Source organism: Branchiostoma belcheri, unplaced genomic scaffold, assembly GCF_001625305.1.
Source record: "Branchiostoma belcheri isolate BF01 breed outbred unplaced genomic scaffold, Haploidv18h27 scaffold141, whole genome shotgun sequence".
Taxonomy (NCBI): domain Eukaryota; kingdom Metazoa; phylum Chordata; class Leptocardii; order Amphioxiformes; family Branchiostomatidae; genus Branchiostoma; species Branchiostoma belcheri.
Window position 1 is genome coordinate 124,387 of NW_017802836.1, and position 18,748 is coordinate 143,134.

The 18,748-nt window shown below is 41.9% G+C and overlaps 1 protein-coding gene across 1 annotated transcript; it reads right to left on the reverse strand.

Moving 5' to 3' along the window:
• Positions 1-36: 36 nt before the first annotated feature.
• Positions 37-17,140, reverse strand: LOC109464835. Its single transcript, XM_019761915.1, has 19 exons — positions 17,046-17,140; positions 16,109-16,171; positions 14,875-15,346; positions 13,333-14,432; positions 12,730-12,900; positions 11,331-11,490; positions 9,866-10,118; positions 9,269-9,469; positions 8,865-8,965; positions 7,596-7,763; positions 6,961-7,125; positions 6,445-6,561; positions 5,747-5,883; positions 5,327-5,393; positions 3,885-4,083; positions 3,194-3,398; positions 2,419-2,536; positions 1,928-2,007; positions 37-1,617 (listed from the first exon to the last, which is right to left on the reverse strand). Exons 2-19 carry the CDS (start codon positions 16,153-16,155, stop codon positions 315-317), a joined length of 5,064 nt encoding a protein of 1,687 aa, XP_019617474.1. The 5' UTR covers positions 16,156-16,171; positions 17,046-17,140; the 3' UTR covers positions 37-314.
• Positions 17,141-18,748: the final 1,608 nt, after the last annotated feature.

The window sequence follows — 18,748 nt, forward strand, 5'->3', positions numbered from 1 at the left end:
GTATCAAAATTGAATAAAACATTTTGACCACTAGTATGATGACTCCAAGAGATCTTGGTAATCTGCCTTTTTATATTGTTTATGGTGATATGTTAAACTGTAAGAAACTAGAAGAGACACCCGATATCGTGGAATAGAGTCATAGCCAGTAAACTTGATATACATTTTTGGTGCTGTAAATAATGATTTATAATCTGATTTCCTCATCTAGAATATTTTTGCTTGCTTTGCTGCCTTGAAATTGTATTGGATATATATTGATAATTGGTTAATTAAAAGTACTTCCATCCTGCAGACCTGCAACAACTGGCAGATCACAGTTTAACGTTTCTTCTAGGTCGTCTAGATTTGCGCTCGAAGACTTTTCTTTTGATTATCCTAAGTGGATTTGTGTTTCTTCCTGAAACTGTGCCAGCCTCACCCCTCGCACCCCCTCTCCTCAAACCTCTACTCTGCATCTGTGACGCTGTTTTGACGTCGCTTCCTTCAGAAGAACCGGGTAAAACTTGTCCTAAGTTGTCACGACGAGGAACCGTCCAATCCCAGTCGTCATCGTCACTTTCAGAACCCGACTGAATCGCCTCAGATTCACTCAAGATCCTCCTCTGTCCTTTATTAGTGGCATGGTCTGGGTTAAGACGGTTGGCAGGTATTTCGTCCTCTTTTATGATGACTTCAGCGTCGTCGATGTATTCTGGTAGCGGGCTGGCGGAGGAGATGGTTGATCTTGAATCGTGCATGTTCTCCGGTCTCTGGATAGTTGTCGGCACCTCACGGTGTAAGTTGTCATTCCACTCGGTCTTCTGTATAGGCAGGAATGACTTTTCCATGTCTGTGCTCTTTGGTTCGTTTGCATTGCCGTTAGTCTGTGAGATGTGGGCAGTTACTACTGTTGGTTTTGTCGCTGGTTCTTCGTCAGATATTGCCGATCTTGAATCACGTTCGTTCAGGACGTCAAAATGGTCAACAACCAAAATTTGGGGAAGACTAGCATTCATCGAGGCTCCTTGATAACCTTCTGTAGGCTCTTGTCTTTCCTTTCTGCCAGTGTTTCTTTGCACTCCAGGATAACTGTGACCAGGACGGACGGATAACAGTGACTGGGAGAGATTATGTATCCCTCCGCTTCGGGAAGACGGCCTGTTTGCAGAGACTAGAGATGATGAACGCCTCTTATTCCTGCTGCTACGCCCGAAGTTGGACTCGCGCCTTGATCTTCGCCGGTTGCTAAGCCCTCTTGGTTGCTGGGCGTTGTTTCTCGTCATCTGATCTCGCGAGAGTCTGCGTCCCGACGAGAACTGGTGACGGAAACCCTGCTCTCGCGAGAGTCTGCGACCCGACGCGAACTGGTGACGAGAACCCTGCTCTCGCGAGAGTCTGCGACCGGACGAGACTGGCCTGCGATTGGTCTGATGAGACCCCCGTCTGGCGGGAGCCGGAGAAACTGTTATCTTTCTTACGATTGGCTGCTGGGAGATGTCGTCAGCCAATTGGGACGCCGCTTCGTCCACATTGATGGTTGGGACGCTGATCCGCTTTACCCTACGGCGAGGCGCTTTCTTTTTACGACAACAGGATAACTCGGTGGCTGCTAGGATGTGAATTAACGTGGAGAACCTGTAGAGAAGAAAAGAAGAACATATTTAGTTGAATAAAGCCCCTGTCATACTTGTCCGACTTAGGCTTGTTACATCTAACCGTTGTTTAAACGTTGTTTAAAGCTATCCAGTGATGATGCCCGTGAGTACCACTCTACGGTAGTTCTAGGAAAAAAAAATTATCACCTCAATCCTTGGTTGAGAACTCTGGTGCTTGAAGTTGAAGGGGTGGGTAATAGATAGTCTTGTTCTTTTTTCTGAGCTGGTATTGATAGAAAGGAATGTTACACTAAAGACAAAGAAAAATGTAAACGGCGTGATGTCCTTACCTGTGGAAAACCATGGACACAAACTGGATGACCAGGACTATAATGAAGAAAGTCAGGAAAGCCAGGCCAAGCGCCTCGACCTAAACAACAGAAAATAAAACATTAGCCCAATCACGCGAGTCAAAGACATTATTGTACGATGCATTTACATGTATAGGGGATTCTTTTTCTCAAGCTAACCGACATCTCGCACACGCAGTCGTCCCTCAGTAAGATATCTGGAGCCGCATAGTTCCCGTTACAGACTGCATAAATGTTCTAAACGGGAACTATGCGGCCCCATATGTCTTACTGAGGGACGACTGCGTGTGCGAGATGTCGGTTAGCTTGAGGAATGAATCCCCTCTACTATATGCTGTATGGTGCAGTTGTATGTTTCATTCTATGAAACTTGAAAGCCAACTTTTAGTCCAATGTAACAAGTTATCAAACACAAAATATCCTACCATGGAACACATTGCATTCCTCTCATGTTATCTATCCATGCATACCTTGAGTTCGGTACCGTCCGGTAGTTTATACGGTACGTACAGGTCCTTAGTGTTGATCTGCAGCACAAACGTCACGATCATCCACAGGGCGTTCAGCATGAAGAACCCAAACGTCACTCTGGAAAGGAAACATTGCCACAAAGATTATAGCTCAAGCGTCGATGAAGGTTAGACATTCAGGTAATACGAGAGTTACTCAAGCAACTGGATATGATTTTGGAAACAGCCAGGCGTTTCAGCTAGTCCTAGTTGTTGACTGTCACTGACGAAAGCTAGTGGATACTAGCTGAAACTTCTGACCGTTTCCAAAATCATATCCAGTTGCTTGAGCAACTGCTTTTTGGCGTATTATAGCTCATGATTATCGATTAGATTATGACTTATAACATTATTACCTATGACTTATAGCTCTAGCGTGACTATAAGATTGGAACTATATAACCATGATTATAAAGTTATAGAACAGACTATAGGATTATGAGAGTATAGCACAGACTTATAGCTCTAGCATGATGAGCAAGTAAACATGAAAAATGAATAAACATCTGGCAAAATAAATAAATACTATGGTAAATAAATACTTAGTAACCGTCTAGGGGCGTCATCTACAGTTATTCTTCAAATTGTAAACATTATTCATGACATTTACGTAGCTTGTAAGAGCATAAACATACAATAACGGTCTTTCATTCATGGATTAAAATCCACACATCAATAGTCCCTCAACGCTTTTATCTTTTACTAGCCATTTTCCCAAGAAGTTACTTGTTCTTACTTGTTTCTCAGAGACTTGAGTTCCCCAGCAATTCTCTCCTGCTCTTGTTTATCCTCGTCCAGAGGATGTAGGTACTTGGCGATGAGGGTCCTCCAGAACTTGGCCTCGCCTTCGTCCAGGTGTTGTACAGGGCAGCTGGCGAACACGTCCTCCGTCAGCCAGTAGTCCTGGTCGATTTCAGGCTCCTCATCTGCCAGCGGCCGCTCTGAAGAAACATTACAAAATTCCAACTTGCATGTTATGGTCTAAACATAAACATTGCCATCCCAACTTAGATACAGTACAAGACTTATTCCATTCATCCATCCATCCATCCATCCATCCATCCATCCATTAATCAATCTAACACTATCTATATCCATCTATTCATCCATGCATCCATTTATCTATATATCTAGTTATCTATCCATCTATCTATTCACCCAACTCTCTCTGTATATACATATATAGGAATAAAAATCCATCTGTCTATCCATCAAGTTATCTACCCATCTATCCATCCAATAATCAATCTATTTCTTTGTCCCTCCCTCTCTCTCTCTCTCTCTCTCTCTATATATATATATATATATATATATATACAAAGATATACATCCATCTATCTATCTACATGTATCTATCTATCTATATTTGAAAAACATAACATTTCCAATCTTCGAGTTAAACATTGTCTCCTCTATCCAGTGTTTACCTTCCTCCTTGAGCAGTTCCTCCTGGAAGATGTCGTCCATGATGAGTTCCTCCTCTATGTCGGAGGACAGGTCGTTGTCTCCGGAAAAGCTGACCCTCCTGACAGACCGCCTGCTGCCTGCCCTGCTGCTGCCCGCCCTGCTGGCTGCCCTGCTGACGCTCAGTCTGCTCACGGTCCGGCTGGCAGCACGGCTGTACACCTGGAGGTATCATGAAGAACGTCATTGCACAACAACTTATAACAACATATACATAAATAGTTGGCATTGATAACAATTATCTAACCGTTGTAAGAGGTTCAAATCTCGGCTGTACACCTGGGATTCATAATAAAGGAGAACTTTATTGCCCGGCAATTGTACCGGGCACACCGTATGTGTGTGTGTATATATATAAAAAAGAGAGAAGAAGCCATTAGAACTTAGATCGATATCACTTTATATAGTTTTTTTTAGCATTTTATACCTTAGACCTGATGTTAGCCTTACTTTGTTATTATGGGTTCACCACACCACGAAGTGGTGGTGAACCCATATTGCTTTTTCTGATGTTTCTTCTCCTCCTTCTTCTTCTTCTTCTTCTTCTTCTTCTCCTGCCATTTTTTAAATGGATTCAGCTTCTTCATTTTAGGGCCCAAGGTCCTGAAATTTGGTATGGAGGTACAGTGGGCAAATACCCCTAGGCGTTTTTAAATTATTGTGATACAGGCTTTTAGAATGGTTTTATTTGAGTTTTTTGGCTGTGTTATAGCAAATGTATTACTGTGTTAGTGTGCCTTGTTTACCACATTTGGGCATGAGTCATCACAATGGAATGCAGGGCATCAACCAATAGGCATGCAGCTTTCCTCTATTCTTCTTGCTGATTGGCTGTTGGGATTTAACTTGATTAACACCTGCATTTCCATTTCCATACTGACAGTATGTCTGTATTCAAGTGTTTTGGTAGGTATTTCAAGCTTTCCTGCTCCAGAATTGGAATGCGGGGCATGGACGTTTTTTTTTTACTTTGAAAATCAACAGTTTGCATTATGCAATCAAAAATCCTAACCAATAAAGTAGGGAATTGCTATCCAACTGTTGTTTTAGTTGTATTTTACTTCATATTATAGTTATATCAATGTAAATCATTGTTTTCCCTTGTGTTTCTCATTCTTTCCCTGCCATGTCGTAAAATGTGGTGAACCCATCGCTGTATTTGCTCCAAAGCAAATATTGGCCTTTCTAGTTATTGTTGTGATTTCTTTCTAGTACATTGTACTTTATACATCTATGCATTTATCCCCCTTGGGAATAAACATGCAATACTGTTTCAAATAATTATATTTGTTGTACCGGGAACAACAAGCAAAGCAAATACGAACAACCAAAACCAGCACACACACACACACACACACTGTGAAAATGTGTCATGAATCTATTACACCAGTTTATCTCATCTCACCTTGTCTAACGCCTCCACCAGAGGAAGGTAGTCATCCTGGCGCTTACTTCTGGGGCACATCTCACACCTGGAAGGGAGGGAGGGAATATAACTTGAGAAACTATGGATGGTATTATTTTCTTAAACAACAATGACGTTAGAACTTTCACAATGATAGACAGGGACAATGAAGTACACATTACAAGAAGGCAAAACGGAACTAAGTGTATGCTTAATTTGTTTAATTTAAAGACAATTTGCTATACACTTATATGAAATTCATTCTTTGATCCTCTAGAAAAACTGTACACTTGAACCGTGTCTTCTGTTGGTTTAGTAAAAAAAGGCAAATGACAAAACGAAAAAAAAGCAACAAGAAAACCATAGCCAGCAGTCGTCTGTGTTGACGATAGTTTTGGATATCATGATTGTATCTCTTACTTGAACAAGTTTCCGCAGCCGCACAGATAACCAGAGTCATCGTCGTCTCCACCCTTAAATAGCTGCATGAACCGTTCTTTCGCTGTCTTGGGCTGCGGTCCGCCGGCTGCTTTCTTCGTGCTGCCTTTCTTCTTTACCTAATACATAACGTATACGTAATATCTTGGTTAAAGAAAAGGTTTACATATAGACTAGAGCTATACACTACTTTCAAGCAGCTTTTGAAGTAACTTTTAAAATTCATTTCATTACATCGCTTGGAATGCAAAGTAGACAAAAAGTTGTCGGTATCCTTGAGGCTATTACTGCATCCGAGACCATGCCTCTCAAGTTCTTTGCCTTAATGGGTTAGAGTTAGAATCAGGCATGGTTCTGGATAGTCTCCACGTATCCACGTATATATAGATTTGCAACAAGCACGGTTCTTGGTACACTTGGACTATCCATAACCTTGACTCAGCAAAGTTCTAGAGAAAGCGCGGTTTTGGTTACAAGTCGTTTTTGTATCCAGAATTGGGACTGGTCCAAATCTATGTCCTTGGATACGCGGAGACTATCCAGAACCGTGTTTGGTCATAACCATAACCCATTCAAGGATAGAACACGGTTCTGGATAAAGCACGGTTCTGGATACGCTTAGACTATCCAGAACCGTTCGATTCCTGGATAAAGCACGGTTCTGGATGAAACAACCGTACCTCCCTTGTTCCCCAGCTGACGATGTTCATGTTGCAGAGAGAGTAGATGATGAGCAGCAGGTAGCCAGACGGCACACACAGCAGGTACAGCGCGCCGCACGCGATGTTCCAGAACTCCTGATGAACCGAGAAAAAATGGACGAATGAATTAATGAATGACTTGATGGATGGATGAATGCATCGACCAATGGGTGATTGAATGGATGAATGACTTTTTGGATGGATGGATGAATAGATGGACGAATTGATGATTGAATGGATGAATGAGTGAGTGGATGGATGAATGAATGCATGAGTGAATGGATGAATAAATGAATCGATGGATGAATGAATGAATAGGCATATGAATGAATGACATCTATTGTACGTTTATGCTCCTACAAGCTAATGAATATAGGTAAATGCAGGGCATATCAAAATTTACAGTGATATCTTTCTACAGCTAATGTAAACTACTGTGTACCGCCAATGGTTATAGAGGTGTAAAATGCCTACCAGCTAACACCACGTAATTACCTGTGGGTGGATGATGGCCGCTATGAGGAACAGCCCGCACATGAGGAACGTGAAGAGGGCCACGGGACTGAGGGGACCCTCCACCGTGATCTGGCCTGCAATCCCCACCACCACAGCCATCATCACACACGAGTACATGGCGCTCAGGATGGCGGCGACGTTGATCTGTGCAAAAGTTCAGGAATAAAACAAATATTATTAACATGAAAGTTCATCTGAGTTGGTAAATAACATAGTGAGAAACAAATTGTGATTGTTCTCCAACTCAAACGAATTGACTAACATCATGACACAGCAACCATCCCTCAACCGGGACGGGGGGCGGTACCGACTTCCCGATGACGACCTTTGACCCAGTGCTTACGTCACACGTGTCGATAAATCACGTGTCTACAGCGCTTGAGTCAGACAGCTGATGAAGACCGAGAGGCTAAAATTTTGGTGAGTCAAATTCCTTGAGTTGGATAACAGTTTATTTCTTATTATGTAATATACTAACTCAGAATAGAATAATCTGCTAGAATAATCAGTTGGTTTACCACGGAAACAAAGTAAGGAATGGGAGAAAGCAGCTGTAGGAAAAAGCATTATTCCCATTGAGCCCCTCCCTATCTTTCAAAACCATTTCTCCGTACCTGAGTATCAGGTTTGACGACGAAGCAGAGTATGATGAATCCGACAGGGGGCGCGACTGAGACGGCCATGGCTGTGACGTTGTCCCATTTGAAGGCGTACGTCAGCGCCCCTGCGATCATCATGCACACCGTGGCGGGACCGAGTACAGACGATATCATCATGGCCATCTAGATGGGCAATAGTTCATACAGGGTTACAAGTTGCCTTTTGATGTCACAATACCAGTTAAGAACAAGAAATAGCCATGTCGTCAAGTACCAGAGTTAATTGACAAACAAGCATAGAGGTGTTGAAAAACTCGTTATTTCCCTAGGCCTACATGTATCGTAAAGGGAAATTCGCTGTCACCGAGTACAGTAAGGGCATCTTCACTAGATAGATAGCAGTTGAATGTAGAGGGTCGTTAGGTGTAGTATTGTCAGCTACCTGCGAAGCTGGTGTGTTACACTGAACGGTAGTTATACCGGTTAAACAGATACAGATATCTTATACTTTTTTGCCGCTCATTTGCGAAAATAATTCTCCAATTCATCAGAGTTTCGTGACAAATGAAGCAACAAGACACTAACCTGGTAGATGATGTAGAGGTTTGAGATGCTGCTGTTAATTTTAGCCGTCCTCCGGCCGTCCAGTAACAGGTCCATGACGTTTGCCATTGTGGAGGGTCCCCAACGTCTCCGCTGGTTAAAAAACTCCTGTAGAAAAAAAAGGTTTTATGATGAATATTGAGACCTAATGCCAAAATTTCATGATTTTGAGGAAGCCTTGGTACCTGTTAAGTCTAGACAGACACAGTACACTCCTCCCCTGAGTGTCTTCTTCGGGTTTACGTGTCGTAACTTCTTTCGGCAGAAGGCTCTCGACACGGGGGGGTAGGGGTATGTACGTGGGGGGCAAGGGTGGTCGCTTTGTGTTTGTGTGGTAAGCCCAGCTCCTCAGTGGGCAGGGGCGCTACTCCCTGTCCGCCACCCTGCAGCTGGGTGGCGGTGAGTACCCGGTGTATAGTGAACGAGACCCAGGGTCACAGAAACTAGCCTAAGGGCATCCGGGGCAGAAGGGTTTTCCCAAGGATTTCCAGGGATGTGGGCATACATGTGAGTCTGCAAAAAGAGCTCGGAGACATTCCTGTGGACATGCCATGCCTGTGGATAAAATTTCTGCACAATTCCTAGAATTCTTGCAAATTGCACACAATACTGCACTATTAGGCTCCTCCCTGAGACGTTGCCAAAAACTGACAGTTGATGTTATAAATTCTTTACATTTACCTTGAACCCCTCCGGTGCGTACGTGAAGGCATCAGAAGCTGCAGAATACTCAACCCGCCAGCCCTGCTGTAACATTAACGTGCACAGCCATCTGTCCTCTCCTGTGGGTCAAGTAAATAACGGTTTTAAAATGATGGTTACATTTTGAAAAGTCATTCTAGTACTAAAGTATAAAACACAAGGTCTGACTGACTATCTGTAGACTTGCCTTACTTAATGGAGTGGATGTCAACACTTAAAGCACATTATTAATTCCTGTTCCTGCAATTAGCCCTCGGGCATGAATTTGCAATAAACATATCATTATTAGGATGATGTTTTGTAAAATGGTACACTGAGTCAATACTACGGGCAATACTAATACCAAGAGCTTCCATGGTCTCCAAACTTCTTGTATGACGTACCTTGATCATACTGTACGAAGTGCTTGGCCTCAGTCGGCTTGGTGGTGTACTTGTGCATGACGTTGTCATCCATGATGGCGGTAGCGCGGAACAGGCTGAAACACCCCGGACTGCACAGCACGCACCCCAACACGTGCTCCGCTGTCTTCTGGAACCAGTGCCCGATAGCGTACTCAAACATCTGGTACCAGATCAGGGGACCTGAAACATTATTCAAATGAAACAAAAAATGACCATCACGATTTTGATATAATGTTTAGATCTTGTTAAAAACTTGTGATAATGTTGACCTTCGCAGAAGGACAATATATTGTTTTGTGACTGTTTCTTCTTCTTCTTCTCCAACACATGTGCTGTAGCAGATAGACACCCTGTGATGTTGGGTTACATTATGTAGCAAGTGGCAGGAGTTGGAGGGGCTGGTATGTGGTCACCATATACTAGTATATGGATGCGTTTGAGTACGAAAAAGTAGAGCAACAGTATTTTGTTATGCTAGAGTATGTACGGTAAACATTGCGCATTTGCTTGGCAAATGTTACCTTTCTAGTTACTGTTTGCCGTCACCACAAAAAATATAGTTCGCAGACTCCTCACCTGACCCGATCGGGTGTATCCTTCCGCAGGCCGCGCCGACTTGTGGGTTCCTCTTCATCAGATCCACCAATAGCTGCACGGCTGACGGCTGGAAGTCTACGTCACCGTCAAGTGCCAGGATGTACGTGTTATCGCACCGGAGTTTGTACAGGGTCTCCAACCGGAGTTTTATCAACGGGTCCTTCTCTGCTTTTATCCGAGCCGACCATTGTTGTTTTAACGACCACCCAAGGAGATGATACATGTACATGACCTGTACATGGAATCACGATAGCCGGAACTAATAAGCCAGACATTTGTATTTTCATGACAGGCATTAACAGATAGACTAAAAAATGACTAATAAACTGGTGGACGTCCCAACTACTAAGTACCTAATACCAGCCCAGAAGAGAACAAGAAATAGTCATGCCTTCAAGTACGTACCAGAGTTATCAACCAAGGAATGAGGTGTTCAAGAATTTATTCTTTCCTAGAACTACGCAGAGTGGAACTCACTGTCACCAAATACAGTAGGGGCATTGTCATTAGATAGCTATAAGCAGTGCCTAGAGTTAGAAGTTCAAGGGTTAGGTACTACCAAGTCGATCGGTGTAATATATCCAGCTGCCGCCGCGCCGCGTGCCTGCGAAGCTAGTGTGTTACACTGAAAGGCGGTTATACCGGCTATACAGATACAGATACAGATCGTGTCTAGCATATATAAGAATTGATAATTGTGAAATACCATTGAACCCATTATTACACACCATGAACTCAAGATATATCATTGACCATGATATGAATAAAGAATAAAGAATGGTTCAAACATGTTACGCGCTATAAAACATTAACAAAAGTTCTACATCGATCAGGTAGCCAGACGGACAAAGCGTGTACGGTTCAAGCTTCCTGAATGTACCGTTAACTTGCACGTCAGGCAATTTATATGTGTCACTGGGTACATGTGAAACTGACACAAACCCAGATTTGGTCTGAAGACTGATTGAGATTTCACTGTTAAGACAGGCATGGCAGACAATTGTGTATTGGTCTAATCAACTGGTCACTGTAAATTGTCATTTCTTAATGCTTTATATCACAATACAGGTCAACAACATTGTTATTAGAACATTCCAAACATCCGAAATGTATACAGGTAAAAGTAGCAAACACGAAATGAAACACATGTGTTTCCTTCTTTACCTGGCCGGAATTTATGATAAGTGTACCTATGTTTAATGTGTAAATAAGTTCGTAATCATATGTATTTGTAACTTTTATGACCCCAGGAAGAAAGGTGTAGTATATGTATATACTCAGTAATGGAGATCTTTCAAATAAACAACAAAAACAGGTAAACAAATAAACAGGGCAAAAGAACAAGAGCCTAGGAATCAACTTCTCTGATTTAGTGTCATTCAATCCACTGCTTTTTCAGTTTTAAAAAATGCAAAAAACTTGGAAATATCGTTGCCATGGTTACCTGGCTCCACCGTTTCCGATGACGTATCCGCATCTTGTCCTTGAGATGCGCCACCATCACGTGACCTCCCGGCAGCCTCCACACCAGCTGACCTCCGTAGGGGGTCGGGGTCACGGTGGGGTCAGGCACGGTCACCTGATCACCTCTGTCTCGTACAGCACTGAGTTAGAATAAAGGAAACGTCTTTCATGAGAAATTTCCATGTAAAATTCCACATGTCACACGACCTTCTTCTATACTGATGTAAAAGAATTGTTTACATGCAATAATCTTGTACATGTATTAACCTCCGTAGCAGGCTTATAGAACTGGGGGTTTGGTGGTCTTCGGCTGTTTTCTGATTAGCCCAGTTCTAAAAACGGGGTTAATTCAACCAGGCCGGCTATGTTGTCTATATGCAATCAGAAAATAGCACATAAAAGCTCTCAAAGACCCTGAAGACCCCCCCCCCCAAAAAAAAACCCAGTGTTTGGCATACTATGGAGGCTATCCATGTATAAGGTTTAACCTACTTTTCAACATTTTATATACTGCCAGAGATCTATTTACACTTGGCAAGGATGTATGAACAACTGATCGTGATAGCTGTGAACAATTTGCTCAACTGGAAAATCTTATGAATGACATCCATACAATAATTACATTAGGTTGGTGAATGATTTGATACAACCACTTGTTCAATAAGAACGACGGTACCCTGATTAAAATGACAGACGGTCATTGAAACGTCAGCTCTTCGTAAAGTAAACAAGTGGTTGTAGATTTAGAGCGTTTACTCAATTTTAGTCCAGTTGTATACATTGTTTATTGATTTAAGAAATACCATTACGCATAGCTAAGATTGAAATGATTGAAATCTGCAAACTGCTTGTTTGTGTGCGCAACAAAAGTTACTCAAGCAACTGTATATGCTTTTGGAAACGGTCAGACGTTTCGTGTAGCATCCACTACTTTTCACCAGTTAAGAACACAGGAAAATTATCAGAAAAGCAGATTAATATTAAAGCATCAACTATTGATTGATATGCATCAAGGCGTTTACAAGTACGAACTATTGATTGATATGCAAATAGGCGAAGACACATTTTTGATAGTCCAAAAGGAAACAAAATTTAGATAATGTCAAGTCAAGGATGATGCAGATTAGGTCAAATAGCCTCTATTGTTTCATAACAGGAAGTATTTGACTGTTTGTTTGTTTGTTTGTTTGTTTGTTACTTAGTTTCGTCGATTAAGGTTAGACATTCAGGTAATACGATACGCCAAACAGCAGTTACTCAAGCAACTGGATATGATTTTGGAAACGGTCAGACGTTTCAGCTAGTATCCACCAGCTTTCGTCAGTGACCTCAGTCTGCTTTTTGGCGTGTGTTAGTTAGTTAAAGTCTGCGAAGCTTACTTGGCGGCTGTGGGCACCAGTCTGCAGAGCTGTCGGACGAAGTCGTTCACGACAAGTTTCCCATCATCCCTCAGGTCCATTGCGTCATCGAACAGGATGTGGGTCTCGCACCGGTAGTTGTCGCGCTGCATGTCGGGAGCGCTTGCTTGACTTGCCTGGTCCAAATCCATTCTGCGTTCGAAGATGATAATATCAGAAATCGTAAAAAAAGTCGATGTTGCAATGTCGTACAATGAAAACAATTATTTTGTTACATTTTATTGCCTCTGTGAAAAGGAAAGTGTTTACTGGACTGAATATATTTCATTGCTAGAAGGTAGCCTTTTCAAAGCAAATGCATAATATCTACCTTCACATTGTGAAGTATAACAATCTACTACTCTGTTTATTCTTACTTAAACACATTCATATACATGTACAGGTGATCAGCCCCTCCAACTCCAACTGCTACATACTGTAACCCAACACAACTGGGTGTCTGCTACAGCACCAGTTACCATGGTGACCGAGACGTCTGGTCCAGGTCATTGACCTGATGTGTTTGGAGAAGAAGAAGCATGACAGCAAAAACAATCTGAATATCATCAAAGAGACAATTCTCACCTGCAAATAGACTTCAGTATCTGTACCATCTCCTCTTCAGTCTCATGCCACATCGTCGCGCACAGGTAGATGAGCGAGTCCACAGGTGCTGCCACCACATCTGTCACGATCTTCGTGACGTTACTTCCGGTCCTAGCCTCGTTTTCGTCCTTCGACTTCCGGTTAAGCATGAGGCACTGCTCCACCAATGCCCCACAATACATCGGGCGAACGAACATCTTGCTGGTTGGCGCGAACCGATGATTTGAGCGGAACCAAATGTGGGACGATATCCAGAGTTGAGAAAGCCACCACAACACGATTCCAATGATGATTTCCCGCCAACTTTGTTTCAAATCTACGTCACACTCCCAAATGTTCAGGCTGTTGAATTTAAAGACGTTACGCCACTGGCAGTCTATGACAAACATGGCCATTGTAGCGGGGGTGGCGAGGCAAAGTGGAAGAGCGAACCCCACCCTGTGGATACACGTCATACATGACAGACGAGAGAACAAGAAACATGTCGCTGACGTAACTAGTTGAACAAAGAAAAGCAGAGATATTTGGATAAAATAATTCTCTTCGTCCCACTCAAGTTTCACTGGTGCTAAAATTTTGTCAAGGGTGATATCTTCTGATGATGCCAAAATCAGAAATGTGACCAAACCAATAATTACTATGTTCATAATTCCTGCATAGATGTATGTTTTGCATCTTACTTCAGAGAGCCCGACTTTAAGCTTGTAGAGGGGAACGTTGAAAAAGAAAGGGAAGACTATGTCAGCCCCTGCGAATGTTTCCCACCAACGGAAAGATATCAGAAACAATGATAATGTTACTTCCCATGTTGGACCATTGTAATGACCAAATGGTTGTGCAGGGAGTAAGCAAAGTGCACTGGTCTGCATCAGCCAAGACATAACGTCAAGAAACAACATGATCTCTCTGCGACCTGACTTTATGTCCTTTCGAACGATGGTGGCGTGGATTTTCAAGATGGCGGGCACGAAGCAGACCCCGTTCATCAGCAGTAGGGAGAAAATGAAGTTTGATCTGGGGAGAACGCGGAGGACGAAGATGCATATCCCGGATGTTGAGAGAGCCTCGATGAGACAAACCTATCGTTAAGAAAAGTGGAAATATAATAATATAATGCGTCACAACAAGCAGAAAGCAACACACACACGAACACATACACACACAATACCCCTGTCCTTGGTGCTGAACACTATCCACGCATGCATGCACACACTCACGCACACAGACACACACACACACACACACACACACACACACACACACACACACACACACACACACATACACACAAACACACACACACATGCACACACACATGCACATACATAACAATGCCCCTGTCCTTGGTGCTGAACACTATCCATACACGCATGCATGCACACGCACACACACACACACACACACACACACACACAAACACACATGAAAAGTTGTTTTCATTCTGTCAACAATATCCTCCATCATGAAGTAAAATCTAGATCTGGTAACACGTATTTAAATTGCTAGAATTTGCTGCCTTACCTTCCACAGAACTCCCCAAGAAGGGCCCTTCATTTTGCTGAAGATGATCCGAACGATGTTACGTAACACCGTCATGACTTCCGGTACAAGAATCGTCCCCATCAACATCAGCATGTACTTCGCTCTCTCAGCTTTCCCGGCTTCATTCGCAATGTTCTGTAACCCACTTTGTACAATCGGGCTTGCCAAAGTCGCCAAAGTTGACCCGTTCGTGCCACAGGTCAAGTTCGTACACAGTCGTAACGTACTGTTCCCGGCGTGCGTTGCGGTATCGTTCCCGTGATGCATCGTGTTGGAAGCGAGGATGATGAGCGCCATCTTGCTTCCGATGGCGGAACCCAGGACGGCGAGGAAGAAGAGAATGTAGGACAGAACTTTGGCCACGACTATGGCGATTTTTAGATAGGAATTCTTGGAGGAGTGGGCATTGTCTGCAGGACGAGTGATGAAGGTATCCCAGTCCTCCTCAAAGCTACAGAAAAAAATATTTGAATGAATAAATCCTGGGCTGAAATTAAAAGACAGACTGCAGTACCAAGGAAAGCCGCTAGGCGGCCAAAAATCGATCTTCACCTTCGTATTCACAAGTCTTACATACATATTAAACGTAATAACAATCCACCCGGGCTTCTTAAGTTATGTTAAAAATATGTTGAAACACACACACACACACACACACACATATACATACATACACACACGCACACACGCACGCACGCACACACACACGCATATTGGCGCGCGCGCACACACACACACACACACACACACACACACACCAAAAACAATACCTTCATTTTTTCATGGAGGTAATAAATAAACTTTAAACGGCCTTCTACATTCTAAAGCTAAATTACAAAACATCTAAACATGTCATTCATCAGTTCTCTTTTTACTTGTCAGAGTCCGACTGTTTCGCACTACAGATGAACTAACTATTCTATAATAGACAGGCCTGATATATTGCGTGATAAAATTTTATGTCAGTAGGATTCCTGAGCCTTGAAAATAAATGATATTTGAGTATCGACCGCTTTTTGGAACGACAATTACATGCCACAAATTGACGTTCGGCCTTGTTCAGTTCAGCTACACACAATGGACAAGGTTGAGCCTCTGTGTTAGAGAGACAATGGCGCCACGCAATTTATTTCAATGAAACTATCATCCTTTTTGACACTATTTGCGTCAGTTCTACCTAATAGTAAAGTAAAAGACGACAAGAAAAAAATACCTTTCATTTGCAGCCATGTCGACGTCTTCGTCACTGCTAGATTCCATGGTGAATTTTCAAAGACTGAAATAGGTCAGAATGTCACACAGTTTTAGTTACTATTGTATGTCTGACATAATAGTATCAATAGAAATGTGTTGAGAAAATTCAACCACTGGTCTTAACTTACGTCAGTGATTATTTTTAATGACTTAAGTGTCCGTACATTATCCTCAATTTTAACATTGCAATATATATGTCAGAGTAGAGAGTATTCCAAATAGGTGATTTTACCGGATTTTTACCGGAGAGTCTCTGTCGGTAGAATCGATTTTAACATTTTCTCTCAAAAGACAGCCAAAACTTTTCTTTCTTTCATTCTTTATTTCAGGTAAAAAAAAAACATATAACACATGTACAGTACATCATTAAAATAATACAAAAGCTCTACAGACATATAAATAAAACAGGAAGAAACCTAGATGCATAATAAATCGTAAGTCTTTCGGAAGAATGAATTACTGTAAAAGGCATCAGATCTTAATAAGCGACTGATCGTTGCGTTGTGGGAGGAAAGTAATCGTTTTAAAAAGTAAAAGTAGCAAATCCTCCTCCGGATAGTTTCAAATGTGTCAATATAGTGATAGACAAACATTTCACTCCCACTACATCGCCGAGGTAAATTCATTTTCAACAACTTTTAAAATCAGTGTTGCTTTAGATCAATGGGTTGACTCGAAATTCGAGATTAGTAAGTAGGACCACCCTAACACATTTCTAACATTCTGGAAGCGGGCTCTCTACCGGTATGATCTGAGATTATATCAGGTCACAACCTGTACCCTAACATATATATTTGCAGGATACATAGGCGAGTTAAAAAGTAACTGATATCTGTGATTCTAACAACAACAGCTTGAACATGATCACAACATTATTCTAAAATTGATGAAGTTACCTGCAGATGGTACTAGTTTGAGCTGAGGTGTAGAACTTTCTTGTCTTCCGACAGCGCCGCGAAATCCATGCACACGAGTAAAGCCTCACTGTAGCATATGGGAACTTGGCTGTTGTAATGTAACCTAAAGTCCTACATGTATGTACGCCACGTTCACACTTAGCGACGGACACTGTTATGTCTGTTTACTGCAAGAAAAGTTGGATTTACCAAAGGTTGTAAACTCAGGTAATGTTTACTATGTACACAGTATCTGGCTTTACAATGGTAGTAAATAACGATCAAGTGCAGTAATTTCCTTTACAACCCTTGTTACGTCCGGTATTACCGTGCTTGACCTTTATATACTGCCATTGTAAAGTTCAGAAGTGTTTATATAAAAAACGAAGTAAACATTACCCAACTACTCTAAGTTTTCGTGCAGTGTGTTGTCAAGGCGGTTCCTATTTCATGCCATCATGACAAGTCTGAAGTGCTTTCTCAGACTTATAATAATGAGACAAGTCACGGAAATTAGGTGATTCTAACAAGAACTCGTAACAGCTCGAACATAGTCACAATTATTATTCTGAAACACGTTATAAAGTATAACATACCTGCGGATGAAATCAGTTTGAGCTGATGTGTAGAACTTTCTTGTCTCGCAACAGCGCCTCAAAATCCGTGTGCATGTGTAAAGTCACTATGTTAGCACACTGATGACTTGGCGTTCCTTATGTAATATGAAGCTCTATGTATGTCACGTTCACACGTAGTGATGGGTGCGATGTTATGTCTGTCGTTAGGTGGTTCCCATGTTCTGCCAGTTTGACAAGTCCTCCTCTTCAAGTTTCAAGTACTTCATTACTTAGAATTAATGAGCCAAGTCACGGAACCTGCAACATCTATTCACCCTTATTGTTAACCAACAAAAGGTTTTGATGTGTATATTGATTATGTTATGTCATAAACGCTTAGCCATGAATGCGTTCTTGTGTGACATATGCGATGTGCTGTTGAGTGATCACATTGAATTGCACTCACGTTACATTCAATTTGTCAGCGTAGAATAAGACAGTAGAGATGGTAGACATCTATTGCGTACTGCCTTTTGTCTGACGCTTAAAATGACGTTGATATAATTGTTTATATATATATATATATATGTTTTTTTTTTGAAAGTCATGCCAAAATGGTACTTAAGTGCTCTACTTCGCCACGTTCTGTAGGTGAGTGGGTTGTTTTTTTTTACATCCGTCCAAGGACGCCTAAGGAAAACCTTTAACCAGGTCGTTGCGTTTTCGATGGCACTTTTGAATTCTGTTGTCTGTTCAAGTCAGCAAATAAAGGGCATTCAAGGTCACCTAAATTTTTGGTTGCAGCTATATTTCATACACGACTTGGTCCACATTAACCTTTGCACATCAAGCTGTAAACGTTATTTAAAGCTATTCAATTATAATGCCCTTAATGTACTTGGTGGCAGTGGTGAGTTCTACTCTGCGATAGTTCTAACAAAAACTACATTTTTGAAAATTTCAATCAATGGTTGATAACTCTGGTACTCAAAGGCATTCTAGTTCTTTTCTGAGCTGGTATTAGGTACCTAGTAGTTGGTACGTCCACCAGTTTATTTGTCATTTTACGTCCATACTTAAGAAGCTATTAAGTGTATTTTTGTAAAACGGTGTGAAAAAATGAACGGTTCAATATGAAGTGATTTT

What these genes read in the sequence shown, in the direction of transcription:
- LOC109464835 (XM_019761915.1), bottom strand. Translation starts at nt 16,155, where the DNA reads ATGGAATCTAGCAGTGACGAAGACGTCGACATGGCTGCAAATGAAAG. An exon ending in GACATGGCTGCAAATGAAAG is followed by an intron (nt 15,347 to 16,108) that starts GTATTTTTTTCT and finishes TTTTTTCTGTAG; the next exon opens with CTTTGAGGAGGACTGGGATA. An exon ending in ATACTGAAGTCTATTTGCAG is followed by an intron (nt 12,901 to 13,332) that starts GTGAGAATTGTC and finishes CTTCGAACGCAG; the next exon opens with AATGGATTTGGACCAGGCAA.